Source organism: Pseudophryne corroboree, chromosome 1, assembly GCF_028390025.1.
Source record: "Pseudophryne corroboree isolate aPseCor3 chromosome 1, aPseCor3.hap2, whole genome shotgun sequence".
Taxonomy (NCBI): domain Eukaryota; kingdom Metazoa; phylum Chordata; class Amphibia; order Anura; family Myobatrachidae; genus Pseudophryne; species Pseudophryne corroboree.
The window spans coordinates 1,031,987,015-1,032,002,370 of record NC_086444.1 but is presented as its reverse complement, the minus strand read 5'-3'; the positions used below and the strand labels follow the sequence as shown (position 1 = coordinate 1,032,002,370).

At 45.8% G+C, this 15,356-nt stretch overlaps 1 protein-coding gene across 4 annotated transcripts in view; it reads left to right on the top strand.

The window, feature by feature from the left end:
- Positions 1-15,356, top strand: part of ACSL1 (acyl-CoA synthetase long chain family member 1) — a 188,816-nt gene that overhangs the window by 141,440 nt on the left and 32,020 nt on the right. For 3 of the 4 annotated variants that reach the window (XM_063920730.1, XM_063920729.1, XM_063920731.1), the window contains exons 11-15: positions 1,010-1,087; positions 8,429-8,563; positions 8,653-8,787; positions 9,540-9,635; positions 10,838-10,910. In XM_063920730.1, the coding sequence (XP_063776800.1) occupies positions 1,010-1,087; positions 8,429-8,563; positions 8,653-8,787; positions 9,540-9,635; positions 10,838-10,910 (517 nt within the window). Of the gene's footprint in view, positions 1-1,009; positions 1,088-1,143; positions 1,222-8,428; positions 8,564-8,652; positions 8,788-9,539; positions 9,636-10,837; positions 10,911-15,356 lie in introns of all 4 variants that reach the window. The other variant, XM_063920732.1, reaches the window with a different exon arrangement.

Genomic DNA, 15,356 nt, shown 5'->3' with positions numbered 1-15,356 from the left:
CTGGACTGCCGCATCCTAAATCAGTAAAAGCCCATTCCACAAGGAAGGTGGGCTCATCTTGGGCGGCTGCCCGAGGGGTCTCGGCTTTACAACTTTGCCGAGCTGCTACTTGGTCAGGGGCAAACACGTTTGCAAAATTCTACAAATTTGATACCCTGGCTGAGGAGGACCTTGAGTTCTCTCATTCGGTGCTGCAGAGTCATCCGCACTCTCCTGCCCGTTTGGGAGCTTTGGTATAATCCCCATGGTCCTTTCGGAGTTCCCAGCATCCACTAGGACGTCAGAGAAAATAAGATTTTACTCACCGGTAAATCTATTTCTCGTAGTCCGTAGTGGATGCTGGGCGCCCATCCCAAGTGCGGATTGTCTGCAATACTTGTACATAGTTATTGTTAACTAAAGGGTTATTGTTGAGCCATCTGTTGAGAGGCTCAGTTGTTTTCATACTGTTAAACTGGGTATAGTATCACGAGTTATACGGTGTGATTGGTGTGGCTGGTAGGAGTCTTACCCGGGATTCAAAATCCTTCCTTATTATGTCAGCTCGTCCGGGCACAGTGTCCTAACTGAGGCTTGGAGGAGGGTCATAGTGGGAGGAGCCAGTGCACACCAGGTGACCTAAAAGCTTTCTTTAGTTGTGCCCAGTCTCCTGCGGAGCCGCTATTCCCCATGGTCCTTTCGGAGTTCCCAGCATCCACTACGGACTACGAGAAATAGATTTAACGGTGAGTAAAATCTTATTTTTTTTATCTCTGCTTTTATGAAAGCCATATTCTGTTTCCTTACCTCATTTCTGAGAAAACACAAAACTATACAGAGTGGTGCGTGGAGAGATGGTGCTGTCTACAGGCTTTGCATCAGCTGCTTTAAGAGTGTTTCACTTCCTGTTAAGTCTTGTTGTATTTACTTTAGAAATTAATGCATGGAAATCAACTAATGAACTCTAACATCTCGTGATTCAATTTGCTTTGCGAAAATTATTTTGCTGTTTCTTCCTTCTGGTGTCCAGGGTTTGGCGGTTCCCTCTACTCAAGATGTTCTCATCTCTTTCTTGCCATTGGCGCATATGTTTGAGAGAGTTGTGGAGGTAGGCAGAATGTGTATGCTTTTCATGTGTTCAGGAATTTTTGTCATATTTTCCAGAGCTTACTGACATTGAGCTCCAGTGATACACACATTTCCTATTTGCCTCTGGCACACATGTTTGAAAGAATGGTTCAGGTAAGACGATGTGTAGATCTTAAGGAGATCTTCCAGTAGTTTACAGTTATCATTGGAGCGATGTAGTAAGTAGACTATATTTTCCATGAACATGCAAATGTAGGTCTTAAACCTTTTGGGTTACATATCAACATTTGGGGCACCATTCCATTAATAGTGAATATCAATGATCTAATTTTTGAAAATTGGTTTCCTGCCAATCTAATTTCTTTTCTGTGTGTAAGTAAAAGCATTAGATACCAGATTTTAGAATGCGAGTCTTCTCTTCCATCCATAATATTATATTACAGCACTTATTAATGTTTTTGAACAGGGCCCATGTACGTTAGCAGATTTGCAAACCATTGATTCAGTTACTAATGAAGTGCTTCATTATAGTTACCTCATTGTTGCTTCCACTTCCTTTTCAAACTCCATGGTCTTAATACAGGTGTCATAGCCAACTAATATATAAAAATGAAGGGGGGGTACCATATAATGAACAGAGTGCTAAGATAATTTAACGGAGCATACACAGAATTGGTCACATCAAGGACAGAATGTTTAAAATATGTAGAGATGATCGTTCTGTTGCTTTGCAAAGATCACCTGCATAGGCCTCAGCACTGCTCTGAGAACTTCCCAGGATGTCACCACCACCACCTTGTATAATGTGACTTTATAATTTCTGGTTCCTCACATTTGTTCCCCTTGTTAGGCTGCACAGTGACATCCTTGATCCATCTTGCAAGGGCAAGAAGGACAAAAAGTGGAGAATTCTTTTTGTTCTGGAGAGGTAACTGAAATTGCACTGACAAGTTCACTAATCTAGGAAGTTCTTAGCCTTTTTTTTTTTTTTTTTGAACATTTATAGAGCCCTTCGAGGGCAGTTTGGCACCCTAACGGTGCATATTTTCCAGGTCTCACTGAATCTCTCTGCAATGCCCATTTAAAGAGCTAATTTTTATTTATTTATTTTTTTATGTCCATGACATGGCTGACGCTTCTGCCATCTTGGTTCTGCTACTTATGAAAGCAACCACTCTCCAATTGCCAGAAAAGTTCTGCGATGTTTGAGAAGGCACCAGATGATTTTGATCCAACAATGTTCCTATAGGAACATCATCAGCTGAGCTGTTGCTACATGTTTTGACATTCCTGTCACAAGAATGTTGTCCAGATAAGCCTGTACTGTGATTACTTCCTTCCAGGGTATGGTCATAAGTGCTACCAGCACCTTGGTGTAGATCCTTGGGGAAGGAGACATTCTGAGTAGTACTTGGTCTGTCTAAGGCTGGGTACACGCTTACAGATTTGCAGAACTATCTACCTCCAGATCTATCTACAGTCGGATCGGACAGTGTGTTGCACATACACACTGCCTCATTCAGCGTGACTGACGTCACAAACTGGAAGGGCATTTACAAGCACCCGCCCTGTTGCATTGTCAATCACTGCCGGCTTGTGCAGAGTGTGCGGCTGACTGACCGCCTGTAAACACAGCACAATGCGCTGATATATTGGCTGTTCTGCAGGGCTGACCGTGTCTGTGAACAGACATATCGCTGGTACACCCTGGCCGGACCAGCGAGGTATAGGCCCTTTAGTTGAACAGCCGATATATCGGCCAGTGTGTGTTCACCTTAAGTATCCCTGGAACAGATTGTAAGAAAGTGGAGTTAATAACTTTGTATATCTATGAAGGCAAGGAAATCTTTCACAGTCAACTGCATAATGGTTTATACTTGCTCCAATCGAATTGTGTTGCTTGTTTGAATAAAGCTGGGTACACACTGGAGCAATGGGCATTTGTTTAGACAGCGGAACGAATGCCCGTCAGCAGGATTGGCCATACACACTGGCATGATGTTAATGAAGGATGGACTGATCATGTTCTATCCTTCATTAGCATACTACAGGATGTTAGTGTTATCGTCTGATTTGATGTGCAGCACCGTGGGCTCCCGCATACTGGGCATACACACTGCCCGGGTGTAGTTTGTGTTGCCGGCGGTCGGGCCCCCGGCGACCAGCGCACCGCAATCCTGACCGCCGGCATACTGACAGCTGGGCGAGCGCAAATGAGCCCCTTGCGGTCTTGCTGTAGCGCGCCATGCTATCTATTCTCCCTCCAGGGGGGTCGTGGACCCCCAAGAGGGAGAAAAGTTGTCTGTATGCAGGCGGTCGGAATTCCGGCGCCGGTATGGTGGTTGTCGGGAGGCCGGCCACTGGCAACCTGAAGACCACCCCACTGCCCGATATACGTCGATGTGAGCAATATGTCTGGTCTGATCAGACAATATACTGTGTATCACTCAGTTCGAGGTAGCTAAAGCTGGGTACACACTGAGACCAGTTGGGAACCCCCAGAATGCTGTTTCAACCAAGAAAAGCTTGCAATACAACCAGTGCCTGTGTGTAAGGGAACAGGAGGAATAGATTATTCCTCCAGCAAAGTCTGTAAGCTGTTCTATAATGCCTCCAGTTCTACTGGTGGGGAAGGTACTTGAAACCTATTACCTCTGGGTATAGAGCCATATTCAGGTTTGTTAGCAAACCAAAAAAAGGACAAACCAGTCTGCTCTGCAGGTGGGGCAGATGTAACATGTGCAGAGATTAGTTTTGGGTGGGGTGTGTTCAAATTGAAATCTAAATTGCAGTGTAAAAAATAAAGTAGCTACCATTTACCCTGCACAGAAACAATATAATCCATCCAAACTTAAGTCTCTCTGCATATGTTACATCTGCCCCACCTGCAGTGCACATGGTTTTGCCCATTAGTGTGCTTTTAGGTTTGCCAACAAACCTGAATAACCCCCATAGAGTGGAATTGGATTTTGTACACTCTGTTGTGAAGTCCGTAATCATGCGTGGTGGGTATCCACATCTGAAATCTTGCCACCCACAGAACTCTGGAGGGTGGTCTTGAAAAAGAATCATTGATACATTTAACGCCTCATTGCCTTCCTTATCGAAGCTTAATGTGGTACCAAGAACCTGCAGAATATGCTGCTTCTGACGTGCTGGTGAGAAGACGAAAGGAAATTCATAGTTCTCCTGTTTTGAGGCAAATGATGGGATTTACCTGCACTGGCTTTCTGAATCATTAAACAAGGTTATCAAACCTAAAATCACCAGCAGTACTGTCCAGAGGAAATGTGAAGTTTATGAATACTATCTATTTTCCTATCTATAGTGGGCTTCCATCTTCTAGTGGACTCATGGCCCTTGTAGACTAGCTACAGCGTTATGAATTTTAGCCATCAAACACCATTTAGAAGCTTTCATCCTGCAACCATACATATGGTTAAGCCTCAGTAGTGAACAGATATATGTCCATCTTAGATATTTAATAGCTCAGAGGAAAAACAGCGTATTTAGCACACAGTGGTAGAATATTGGAGAGATGCAGAGACTGGGTTATGGTCTACAACCCTGATGTTATCATGTTCTAATTAAACATATTAAATACTATGGGCATAGAGACCCAGGTTTTTTTCCCAAACTGGGTTCCATAGGTCGGTGGTCCAGGATCCAATCCAATTATTAATGGTCCACTTCATAGGCAAAACCAGTGCTAGTGGCTGCCAGTCATAAAATATATGGACAAACAAACACAACACTGATTACCACCACGACAACATAACTGATCTGAAGGGTTATGGGTAATCTTCATATACTTTAATTTAGTATTTTTTCTTTTTTTAATTTCTCAATAAGAAACTCTTGGACTAGGGGTGCCGTGAACAAAATGCTGATATTATAGGGAGCTGTGATTCAAGATAGTTTGGGAATCTCCTAGCTCATTGCTACTGTAGATGACCAATCAAGCTACGTGGGGGTCATTCAGAGTTGATTTAGCGATCAGGCTAAAAAACAGCATTTCTGCGCATGCCCCGCAATGCACATGCGCGACGTACGGGTACAAAGCCCGTTGTGGTTGTGCACAGGTTCTAGCAAAGTTTTCAGTCGCACTGACGGCCGCTAGAAGATTGACAGAAAGGGGGCGTTTCTGGGTGTCAACTGACCGTTTTCAGGGAGGGTTTGCAAAAACGCAGGCGTGGCTGGGCGGGTGTATGACGTCAAATCCGGACACGAATAGGCTGAAGTGATCGCAAGCGCTGAGTAGGTTCAGAGCAACTCAGAAACAGCACAAACTGTTTTTGCAGAGCTCTGCTGCACATGCGTTAGCACTTCTGCTAAGCTAAAATACACTCCCCAGTGGGTGGTGGCATAGCGTTTGCACAGCTGCTAAAACTAGCCAGCAAGCAATCAACTCTGAATGACCCCCAGTATGCAGGTGAGTTACCGGCAGTAGGGACCCTGGCGGTCCGAATACAGACGCCGGGATCCCGACCGCTGACGATGCCGACAGACTTAATCCCAGCTAACGAGCTATTCACACTTATGGGTTTCCATGACACCGATAGAGTGGGAATAGAACTTGTAGTGAGCCACAGAGGCCGTCATTCAAAGTTGGTCGCACCAAGCAACTTTTTGCTGCTGGTGCGATCAACTAATCTCCGCCTATGGGGGAGTGTATTTTAGCATAGCAGGGCTGCGATCGCTTGTGCAGCCCTGCTATGCTAAAAAAAGTTTCCTGCAAAACAAGACCAGCCCTGGACATACTTACCCTGTGCAACGGATCCAGCGATGATGGGCTCGGCTTTCACGTCAGACATCCGCCCTCCGTTCGCCTGGACAAGCCTGCGTTTTTCTTACCATTCCTCGAAAATGGTCTCCAACGGTCAGGTGACGCCCCAGAATGCCTTCCTGCAGTCAATCTTCTTGTGATCGCCGCTGCAACCGCTTTTTCCGCTGTCAACGTCGTTGCCCGGCAACTGCTGTCGCCAGGCAACGACGCATGTGCGCATTACGGCCCCCGCGTGTGCGCAGTAGTGACCCGGTCGCAGCTGTGTGAACTAAATCACGCTGCGATCAGGTCGAAATGACCCCCAGAGCCTGCAATGGGAGACTCTGCGCTCGTCCCGCTGCCAGCATCCCTATAGTCTGTAAATCCTACTGATCCCTTAGACCAGAGGTTCTCAAACTCTGTCCTCGGGGGCACACACAGTGCATGTTTTGCAGGTCCCCTCACAGAATCGCAAGTGAAATAATTAGCTCCACCTGTGGACCTTTTAAAATGTGTGAGTGAGTAATTAATACACCTGTGCACCTGCTGGATTACCTGCAAAACATGCACTGTGTGCGCCCCATTTGTTACTTTGCATCCCTATCACTGCTAGCACTACACTGCTAGTACCATCTATACTTGCTGGGAACAAAGACATTCTACACTGCTTACACACCCTGAACCTATGTTATTGCTGCAATGGAGTTTGAATGGGAAGTATTAGTGGTGCCATCAGTTTGAAACCTTGTTCCTGGTTGTATAGAATGGTGACCCATATGTTGGGAACTTGGGGCCTAATTTAGAGATGTACACAATCCCAGTGGTTTCCATACATCTGCACTGCTTTTCAGTCCCTACCTGAGCAAGATCTGTAGTGTGCATGTGTAGATCTGTCTGCGATTATGGTTCGTAGGCCGCAGTATGATTGACATGCTGCAGCCGTATAGGGGCAAGTAAGGGGCAGCGACGGCCAGTGTTCGAGAAAAGGGGGCATATCTGTCCCGTTATCTGTGCGAGCTCAGGCCAGTGCTTCAGTGGCCCTAGAAGCATGAATTACACAGCCATCCTGTGTAACCTCAGTGTTACTCAGATAACTGATGTTCACGCAGATGATCCAATGCTGCATCTTTGGACTTTACCTGTATGCACTTAAGCTTGCTTCAGCATATCCTGAAACCTGGCCTTGGGTTTAGTAGCTGTATAAAATACACCTGTATGTTTCCGATGAGGGCTGGATAACGTGATTTATCATTAGAAATATGACCTTAAATCGCACCTATGCGGATTCCGTGTGTACACACAGTGAGATTTTTTTTCTTTCGATTTTGACTATAGTCAAAATCGCAAGAAAAGTTTGTGCAAATCGCAAGGTGTTATGCCACTTTCGATCCCGATGTGCGGTCCCGCCAGGTCGGTATAGCAAGAAAAGATAGACTGTGCAGGCAAGTCAATCCTTGCTAGATCGGTGTACTATCTAGTTCATCTTGCATGTCGATTACATCTCACATAAGCCAAAATCGTAAGCACACACAGTCCATATCTCAAGAAAAGTTAGTCAAAATCGGTGGTGCTGGGCTCCGGGGGGTTCAGGGGAAATCACAAAGTGAATATCGGGCATAGCAAGGATCTCACAGTGTGTACACAACACTAGATATCTTTCCTGTAAAAATATTTAGTTGATAAAGCCATCTACAATGTGGAAGCTTAATCCTTTGGTAGGTAATGTTTTACTTGTCGTTGCCAAGAACAGGGATGTTCTTCCTAAAGCTGGGCAGTGGCTAGTTTACACACACACAGCAGTAGCTGCTGCCTGAGATGTCAGTGTGCTCTGTATGTCCTCCCACTTGTCATAATAATCACATGGGCTGTACTGTGTACACACTGACAGCTCTCTTGTTCAGTAGTAGTTTCACATTGCAACATGAACTGTAAGGTAGAATTACCTGTAATATGATTGTATAACTGGAGTGTTCCCTCCACACCATAAAACAGTGAGGAGTATAGCACTCTACATCCAGGTTTACTGCACATTGCTTTATGTTATGGAGGAAGACCAAACTCTTCAGGAAACTTAAACTACTGTACTGTTCAAAGCAAAACGTGCTGCACATTTCCTGTGTAAACCTGACAAAGCGGAGGCTTTTGAAGGCTGCCGTTAGTAAATCTACCCAAAGGTGGTGTTGCATCCTTAGCACATATGGAGTATGCTGGTTAAAGGGCTGTCCTGTTCTCATTTTGCCCCCAGATGAGTGAAGGTATTTATTTGGTACATTATCAGAACACACAAATGCAGTATTTGACTAGATACTGTATAATCAGAATTCTACTGTATGTGATTATTATTATTATTTTTATTTATTATTACCATGCTTGTGGTGTGTGGGTTGTTTTTTTTTTTTTTTTTTGTATTCAGTATCTCCCCAGCATTTTATGATGCACTTTAGTTTTATGGGCTCATATTATATAAAATTGGTTCCTGTAGGTCATGTTTGGTTAATCACGTTGCACTGTCTGTATTGGGAAGGGGTGTGGGGGAAAGGGGGGGGGGGGGGAGATTATTAAACCACAAATAAAACTGTGGGTTTTTTTTCCCAGTGTGTAGCACTTTGCCATGGAGCAAAAATAGGGTTCTTCCAAGGAGACATTCGGTTGCTGATGGATGACTTGAAGGTTTTGCAACCTACCATCTTCCCAGTTGTTCCTCGGCTGTTAAACAGGATGTTTGATAGAGTAAGTGACTGTGTTTTACTTTCACAAGAACATTCTAAAGCATGCTACTTGCCTTTTGGCTAATTCTAGATTATTTTTATTCCCTCTAGGTCTTTGGACAAGCTAATACTACCTTGAAACGTTGGCTGCTGGAATTTGCTTCCAAAAGAAAAGAGGCTGAGCTCCGCAGTGGAATTATCCGAAAGGATAGTCTTTGGGACAAGCTCATATTCCAAAAACTTCAGGTAGGGACAGCATTCCAAAAAGCAAGATCCTCTCTCTGTAGTTTGCCTTGTACAGAAGGTGTTGTCGGAGCTTGAGGACAGGGAGGGCATATTCTGACACTGGTTCTGTGCTCCACCTCATCAGGTTACTTCAAGTCATTTAGTGTATACTACAGGGTGAGGCACGTGTTTATCAAGGTGTGGGCTTAAAAGAAAAACACTACAAGCATTTTACTGTAAGTGTGGCATGGAAATGGGCACACGGTGTATATAAATACGTATATAATTCGTTAAAGCCAGGTACACTGAGGATTTGTTTTTGTTTTTTCCCCATGGCAATAACTTTATTTTTTCACTGTGTTGAGTTGAAGTGGCCGGCTGTATTGGTACATAACAGGTGCATCTTCTACTTTCATGTCGTTGACGTTTTAAGTACACTAGAGTATTATAGAATCATAGCATTCTGACAGCAGATGAGAGCCACTTCGCTAAACACAACAGGGTTAATATTTCGTTAAGAGCCAATTAACCTACCAGTATATGTTAGGATTGTGGGATGAAACCAGAGTACCCAGAAGAAACCCACACAAGTACGGGGAGAATATAAAAACTCCACACAGTTAGGACGATGGTGGGAATTGAACCCATGACCTCAGTGCTGTGAGGCAGTAACCATTACACCATCCGTACTGCCTAAGAGTTCTGGTGGTAAACACAACACATATGCTGGTCATTGTAATTATTTTAATCTTCTAATTTTGTTTTACTTCTAGGAGAGCCTTGGAGGAAAGGTACGACTAATGATAACGGGAGCAGCACCAGTTTCTCCTACAGTGTTAACATTCTTACGGGCAGCTCTTGGCTGTCAGGTGGGTACATATTTATGTATTGGTAAGCTGCTCAATCAGATTGTGATGTCACTCAGGTGCTAAAAGGGAGGGGTAATTCTGGGTAAGAGAAAAACATATAGCTATCCCTAATGCACACTGAGTGAGAAATAATACAGAGACCTTAGTTGCGTATAAGCCCCCAGGTCGAACGGCAAGGAGTCTGTCACTGGGGGTCCCTAATACTAGGTGTGGGGCCGGGGTGCAGGACCCCATCATATCTGCTACCCCAGGGTAGCACACAGGTGAAAATTAGTAAGGGTTAATGAGAAGCACATAAGTGCTATGTAAGTGAGGTGTGATTAAAATAATACAAAAATATATACTATGTGACAGGGAAAAACATAAGTGTTGGGGTATGCCAACCTGAAGCAGCCTAGCCATACCAACTCAGGGAATATCGCACCCCAAACCCACCCCATAAATAATGACAAATATGTCTGGGTCTAATAGCCCAGTGTAAGGCCACCTGATATTGGCTCCTACAGCATCTGAGAGTCGGCTACCTGGAGACACCCCTAACTTCTCCAATGGCACACTGGAGTCGGCAATCCCTCCTAATGCTGACCCATCCATGCCTCTGAAATGCAATGCACATTTATTGGTAAGATGCTCAATCAGATTGTGATGTCACTCAGGTGCTAAAAGGGAGGGTACATATTTCTATCTGGGAAATAAAATGGCTTTGTCTTAATACATTTGGCTGCATACAGTAGTTTGCACATTCCACTGGTGGAATTTAGCCATAGGTGTTCAGTCTACACCCAGTACATAAAACAGAATACATTGACAGTGGGTGTTCCAGCCCTGTTTATGAACTATAAATTCACAGAAGTGCAAGTTTACAAATACAGTGCGTTTTAATTTCTTTATTTCATTTAGGTGATGCAAATCACCTCCAGATAACTAGGGGTTAATCTGATTAGTATTTGTAGTAACGTACACATTTGGAAAAGCAGATGAAAACATAGATCACACAAATATGTATTCCTTTCCATGGAGTATTTGTGAGTTTTGCTTTTGGAAATTATGAGGTAGCTGCAAGCTATTATAGTATATAAGTATTTGCATTGTATATAAATTCTGGAGAATTGACACGTCAAATTCAGACAAGTGCCCTACCACTTTTTTTTTTTTTTTACATTTTTGCACATTTAGATGACAAAATTGTCTTTCTTTACTAGTTCTATGAAGGATATGGGCAAACTGAATGTACGGCTGGTTGTTCTCTGAGTATTCCTGGAGACTGGACAGCAGGTAGGGAATATGGTCTGTCATGTATCTGGTCTTTTTCCCTCCATACTGTCTCCGTACATCTATTGGCCACTACCTACAGATTTTTGGTTTAGCCATGTAGGGAGTTTGTGAGCAGCTTGATTGTCAGGGTGTTACATATTGGCCGAGTAATGCAGGAGCACCCTGTGGAACTGTACCTCCCAGCATGCCCAGCCAGTTATTCTTGTAGGGAATGTTCAAACTGTGGCAGGGCATGATGCGATGTGTAGTTCAACAGCAGCTAGAATACCACAGGTACTTGGGAACTGTGACGATTTTCTTACAGCCTGTTATCTTTTCAAAAATGTTTTATATTAGGGGATGGCATGCATGGTCATTATAATTAATGATAAACTCCATAAACCTGTGCTCTACAAATGAGTCTTTGTTTACATGGCTGGGATCTTATGTTAGCCTTGCAGAAATTAGCTCCCTTTTTATTTTATTTCTCTGACGTCCTAGTGGATGCTGGGACTCCGTCAGGACCATGGGGATTAGCGGCTCCGCAGGAGACAGGGCACAAAAATAAAAGCTTTAGGACTAGGTGGTGTGCACTGGCTCCTCCCCCTATGACCCTCCTCCAAGCCCCAGTTAGGTTTTTGTGCCCGTCCGAGCAGGGGGCAATCTAGGTGGCTCTCCTAAAGAGCTGCTTAGAAAAAGTTATTAGGTTTTTTATTTTCAGTGAGTCCTGCTGGCAACAGGCTCACTGCAACGAGGGACTTAGGGGAGAAGAAGTGAACTCACCTGCGTGCAGGATGGATTGGCTTCTTAGGCTACTGGACACCGTTAGCTCCAGAGGGATCGAACACAGGCCCAGCCATGGAGTCCGGTCCCGGAGCCGCGCCGCCGACCCCCTTGCAGATGCCGAAAAGTGAAGAGGTCCAGAAACCGGCGGCAGAAGACTTTTCAGTCTTCATGAGGTAGCGCACAGCACTGCAGCTGTGCGCCATTGTTGTCAGCACACTTCACACCAGCGGTCACTGAGGGTGCAGGGCGCTGGGGGGGGGCGCCCTGGGCAGCAATGATAATACCTTGTTCTGGCTAAAAATACATCACATATAGCCCCTGGGGCTATATGGATGTATTTAACCCCTGCCAGGTCTCACAAACACCGGGAGAAGAGCCCGCCGAAATAGGGGGCGGGGCCTATCTCCTCAGCACACAGCGCCATTTTCCTGCACAGCTCCGCTGCGAGGAAGGCTCCCAGGACTCTCCCCTGCACTGCACTACAGAAACAGGGTAAAAAAACAGAGAGGGGGGGCACTTTTTTGGCGATATTGATATATTAAGCTGCTATAAAGGAAACAACACTTCTGTAGGGTTGTTCCTATATATTTATAGCGCTTGGGTGTGTGCTGGCAAACTCTCCCTCTGTCTCCCCAAAGGGCTAGTGGGGTCCTGTCTTCGATAAGAGCATTCCCTGTGTGTCTGCTGTGTGTCGGTACGTGTGTGTCGACATGTATGAGGACGATGTTGGTGTGGAGGCGGAGCAATTGCCGGTAATGGTGATGTCACCCCCTAGGGAGTCTACACCGGAATGGATGGCTTTGTTTATGGAATTACGTGATAATGTCAGCACGTTACAAAAATCAGTTGACGACATGAGACGGCCGGCAAACCAGTTAGTACCTGTCCAGGCGTCTCAGACACCGTCAGGGGCTGTAAAACGCCCTTTACCTCAGTCGGTCGACACAGACCCAGACACGGACACCGAATCTAGTGTCGACGGTGAAGAAACAAACGTATTTTCCAGTAGGGCCACACGTTATATGATCACGGCAATGAAGGAGGCTTTGCATATCTCTGATACTGCAAGTACCACAAAAAGGGGTATTATGTGGGGTCTGAAAAAACTACCTGTAGTTTTTCCTGAATCAGAGGAATTGAATGAAGTGTGTGAAACACCCCCTAGGGTAGATAAGGCACTTACACGCTTATCAAAACAAGTGGCGTTACCGTCTCCTGAAACGGCCGCCCTCAAGGATCCAGCTGATAGGAGGCTGGAAACTACCCTGAAAAGTATATACACTCATACTGGTGTTATACTGCGACCAGCCATCGCCTCTGCATGGATGTGCAGTGCTGGGGTGGTTTGGTCGGATTCCCTGACTGAAAATATTGATACCCTGGATAGGGACAGTATTTTATTGACTATAGAGCAATTAAAGGATGCTTTTCTTTATATGCGAGATGCTCAGAGGGATATTTGCACTCTGGCATCGAGAGTAAGTGCGATGTCCATATCTGCCAGAAGAAGTTTATGGACGCGACAGTGGTCAGGTGATGCGGATTCCAAACGGCATATGGAAGTATTGCCGTATAAAGGGGAGGAATTATTTGGGGTCGGTCTATCGGATTTGGTGGCCACGGCAACAGCCGGGAAATCCACCTTTTTACCTCAGGTCCCCTCCCAACAGAAAAAGACACCGTCTTTTCAGCCGCAGTCCTTTCGTTCCTATAAGAACAAGCGGGCAAAAGGACAGTCATATCTGCCCTGAGGCAAAGGAAAGGGTAAGAGAGTGCACCAAGCAGCTCCCTCCCAGGAGCAGAAGCCCTCCCCGGCTTCTGCAAAGCCCTCAGCATGACGTTGGGGCTTTACAAGCGGACTCAGGGGCGGTGGGGGGTCGACTCAAGAATTTCAGCGCACAGTGGGCTCACTCACAGGTGGACCCCTGGATCCTGCAGGTAGTATCTCAGGGTTACAGGTTGGAATTCGAGAAGTCTCCCCCTCGCCGGTTCCTAAAGTCTGCTCTGCCAACGTCTCCCTCAGACAGGGCGACGGTATTGGAAGCCATTCACAAGCTGTATTCTCAGCAGGTGATAGTCAAGGTACCCCTCCTACAACAGGGAAAGGGGTATTATTCCACACTATTTGTGGTACCGAAGCCGGACGGCTCGGTAAGACCTATTCTAAATCTGAAATCTTTGAACCTGTACATACAAAAATTCAAGTTCAAGATGGAGTCACTCAGAGCAGTGATAGCGAATCTGGAAGAAGGGGACTTTATGGTGTCCCTGGACATCAAGGATGCTTACCTGCATGTCCCAATTTGCCCTTCACATCAAGGGTACCTCAGGTTCGTGGTGCAAAACTGTCATTATCAGTTTCAGACGCTGCCGTTTGGATTGTCCACGGCACCTCGGGTCTTTACCAAGGTAATGGCCGAAATGATGTTTCTTCTGCGAAGAAAAGGCGTATTAATTATCCCTTACTTGGACGATCTACTGATAAGGGCAAGGTCCAGAGAACAGCTGGGGGACGTAGTAGCACTAACCCAAGTAGTGCTGCAACAGCACGGGTGGATTCTGAATTTTCCAAAATCTCAATTGACCCCGACGACACGTCTGCTGTTCCTGGGAATGATTCTGGACACGGTTCAGAAAAAGGTGTTTCTTCCGGAGGAGAAAGCCAGGGAGTTATCCGAACTTGTCAGGAACCTCCTAAAACCAGGAAAAGTGTCTGTGCATCAATGCACAAGAGTCCTGGGAAAAATGGTGGCTTCTTACGAAGCGATTCCATTCGGCAGATTCCACGCACAAACTTTTCAGTGGGATCTGCTGGACAAATGGTCCGGATCGCATCTGCAGATGCATCAGCGGATAACTTTGTCTCCACGGACAAGGGTGTCTCTTCTGTGGTGGTTGCAGAGTGCTCATCTGTTAGAGGGCCGCAGATTCGGCATACAGGACTGGGTCCTGGTGACCACGGATGCCAGTCTGAGAGGCTGGGGAGCGGTCACACAGGGAAGAAACTTCCAGGGAGTGTGGTCAAGCCTGGAGATGTCTCTTCACATAAATATACTGGAGCTAAGAGCGATTTACAATGCTCTAAGCCTGGCAAAACCCCTGCTTCAGGGTCAGCCGGTGTTGATCCAGTCGGACAACATCACGGCAGTCGCCCACGTAAACAGACAGGGCGGCACAAGAAGCAGGAGGGCAATGGCAGAAGCTGCAAGGATTCTTCGCTGGGCGGAAGATCATGTGATAGCACTGTCAGCAGTGTTCATTCCGGGAGTGGACAACTGGGAAGCGGACTTCCTCAGCAGACACGATCTACACCCAGGAGAGTGGGGACTTCATCCAGAAGTCTTCCACATGATTGTGAACCGTTGGGAAAAACCAAAGGTGGATATGATGGCGTCCCGCCTCAACAAAAAACTGGACAGGTATTGCGCCAGGTCAAGAGACCCTCAGGCAATAGCTGTGGACGCTCTGGTAACACCGTGGGTGTTCCAGTCAGTGTATGTGTTTCCTCCTCTGCCTCTCATACCAAAAGTACTGAGAATTATACGGCAAAGGGGAGTAAGAACGATACTCGTGGCTCCGGATTGGCCAAGAAGAACTTGGTACCCGGAACTTCAGGAGATGCTCACGGAAGATCCGTGGCCTCTACCTCTAAGACTGGACCTGCTTCAGCAGGGACCGTGT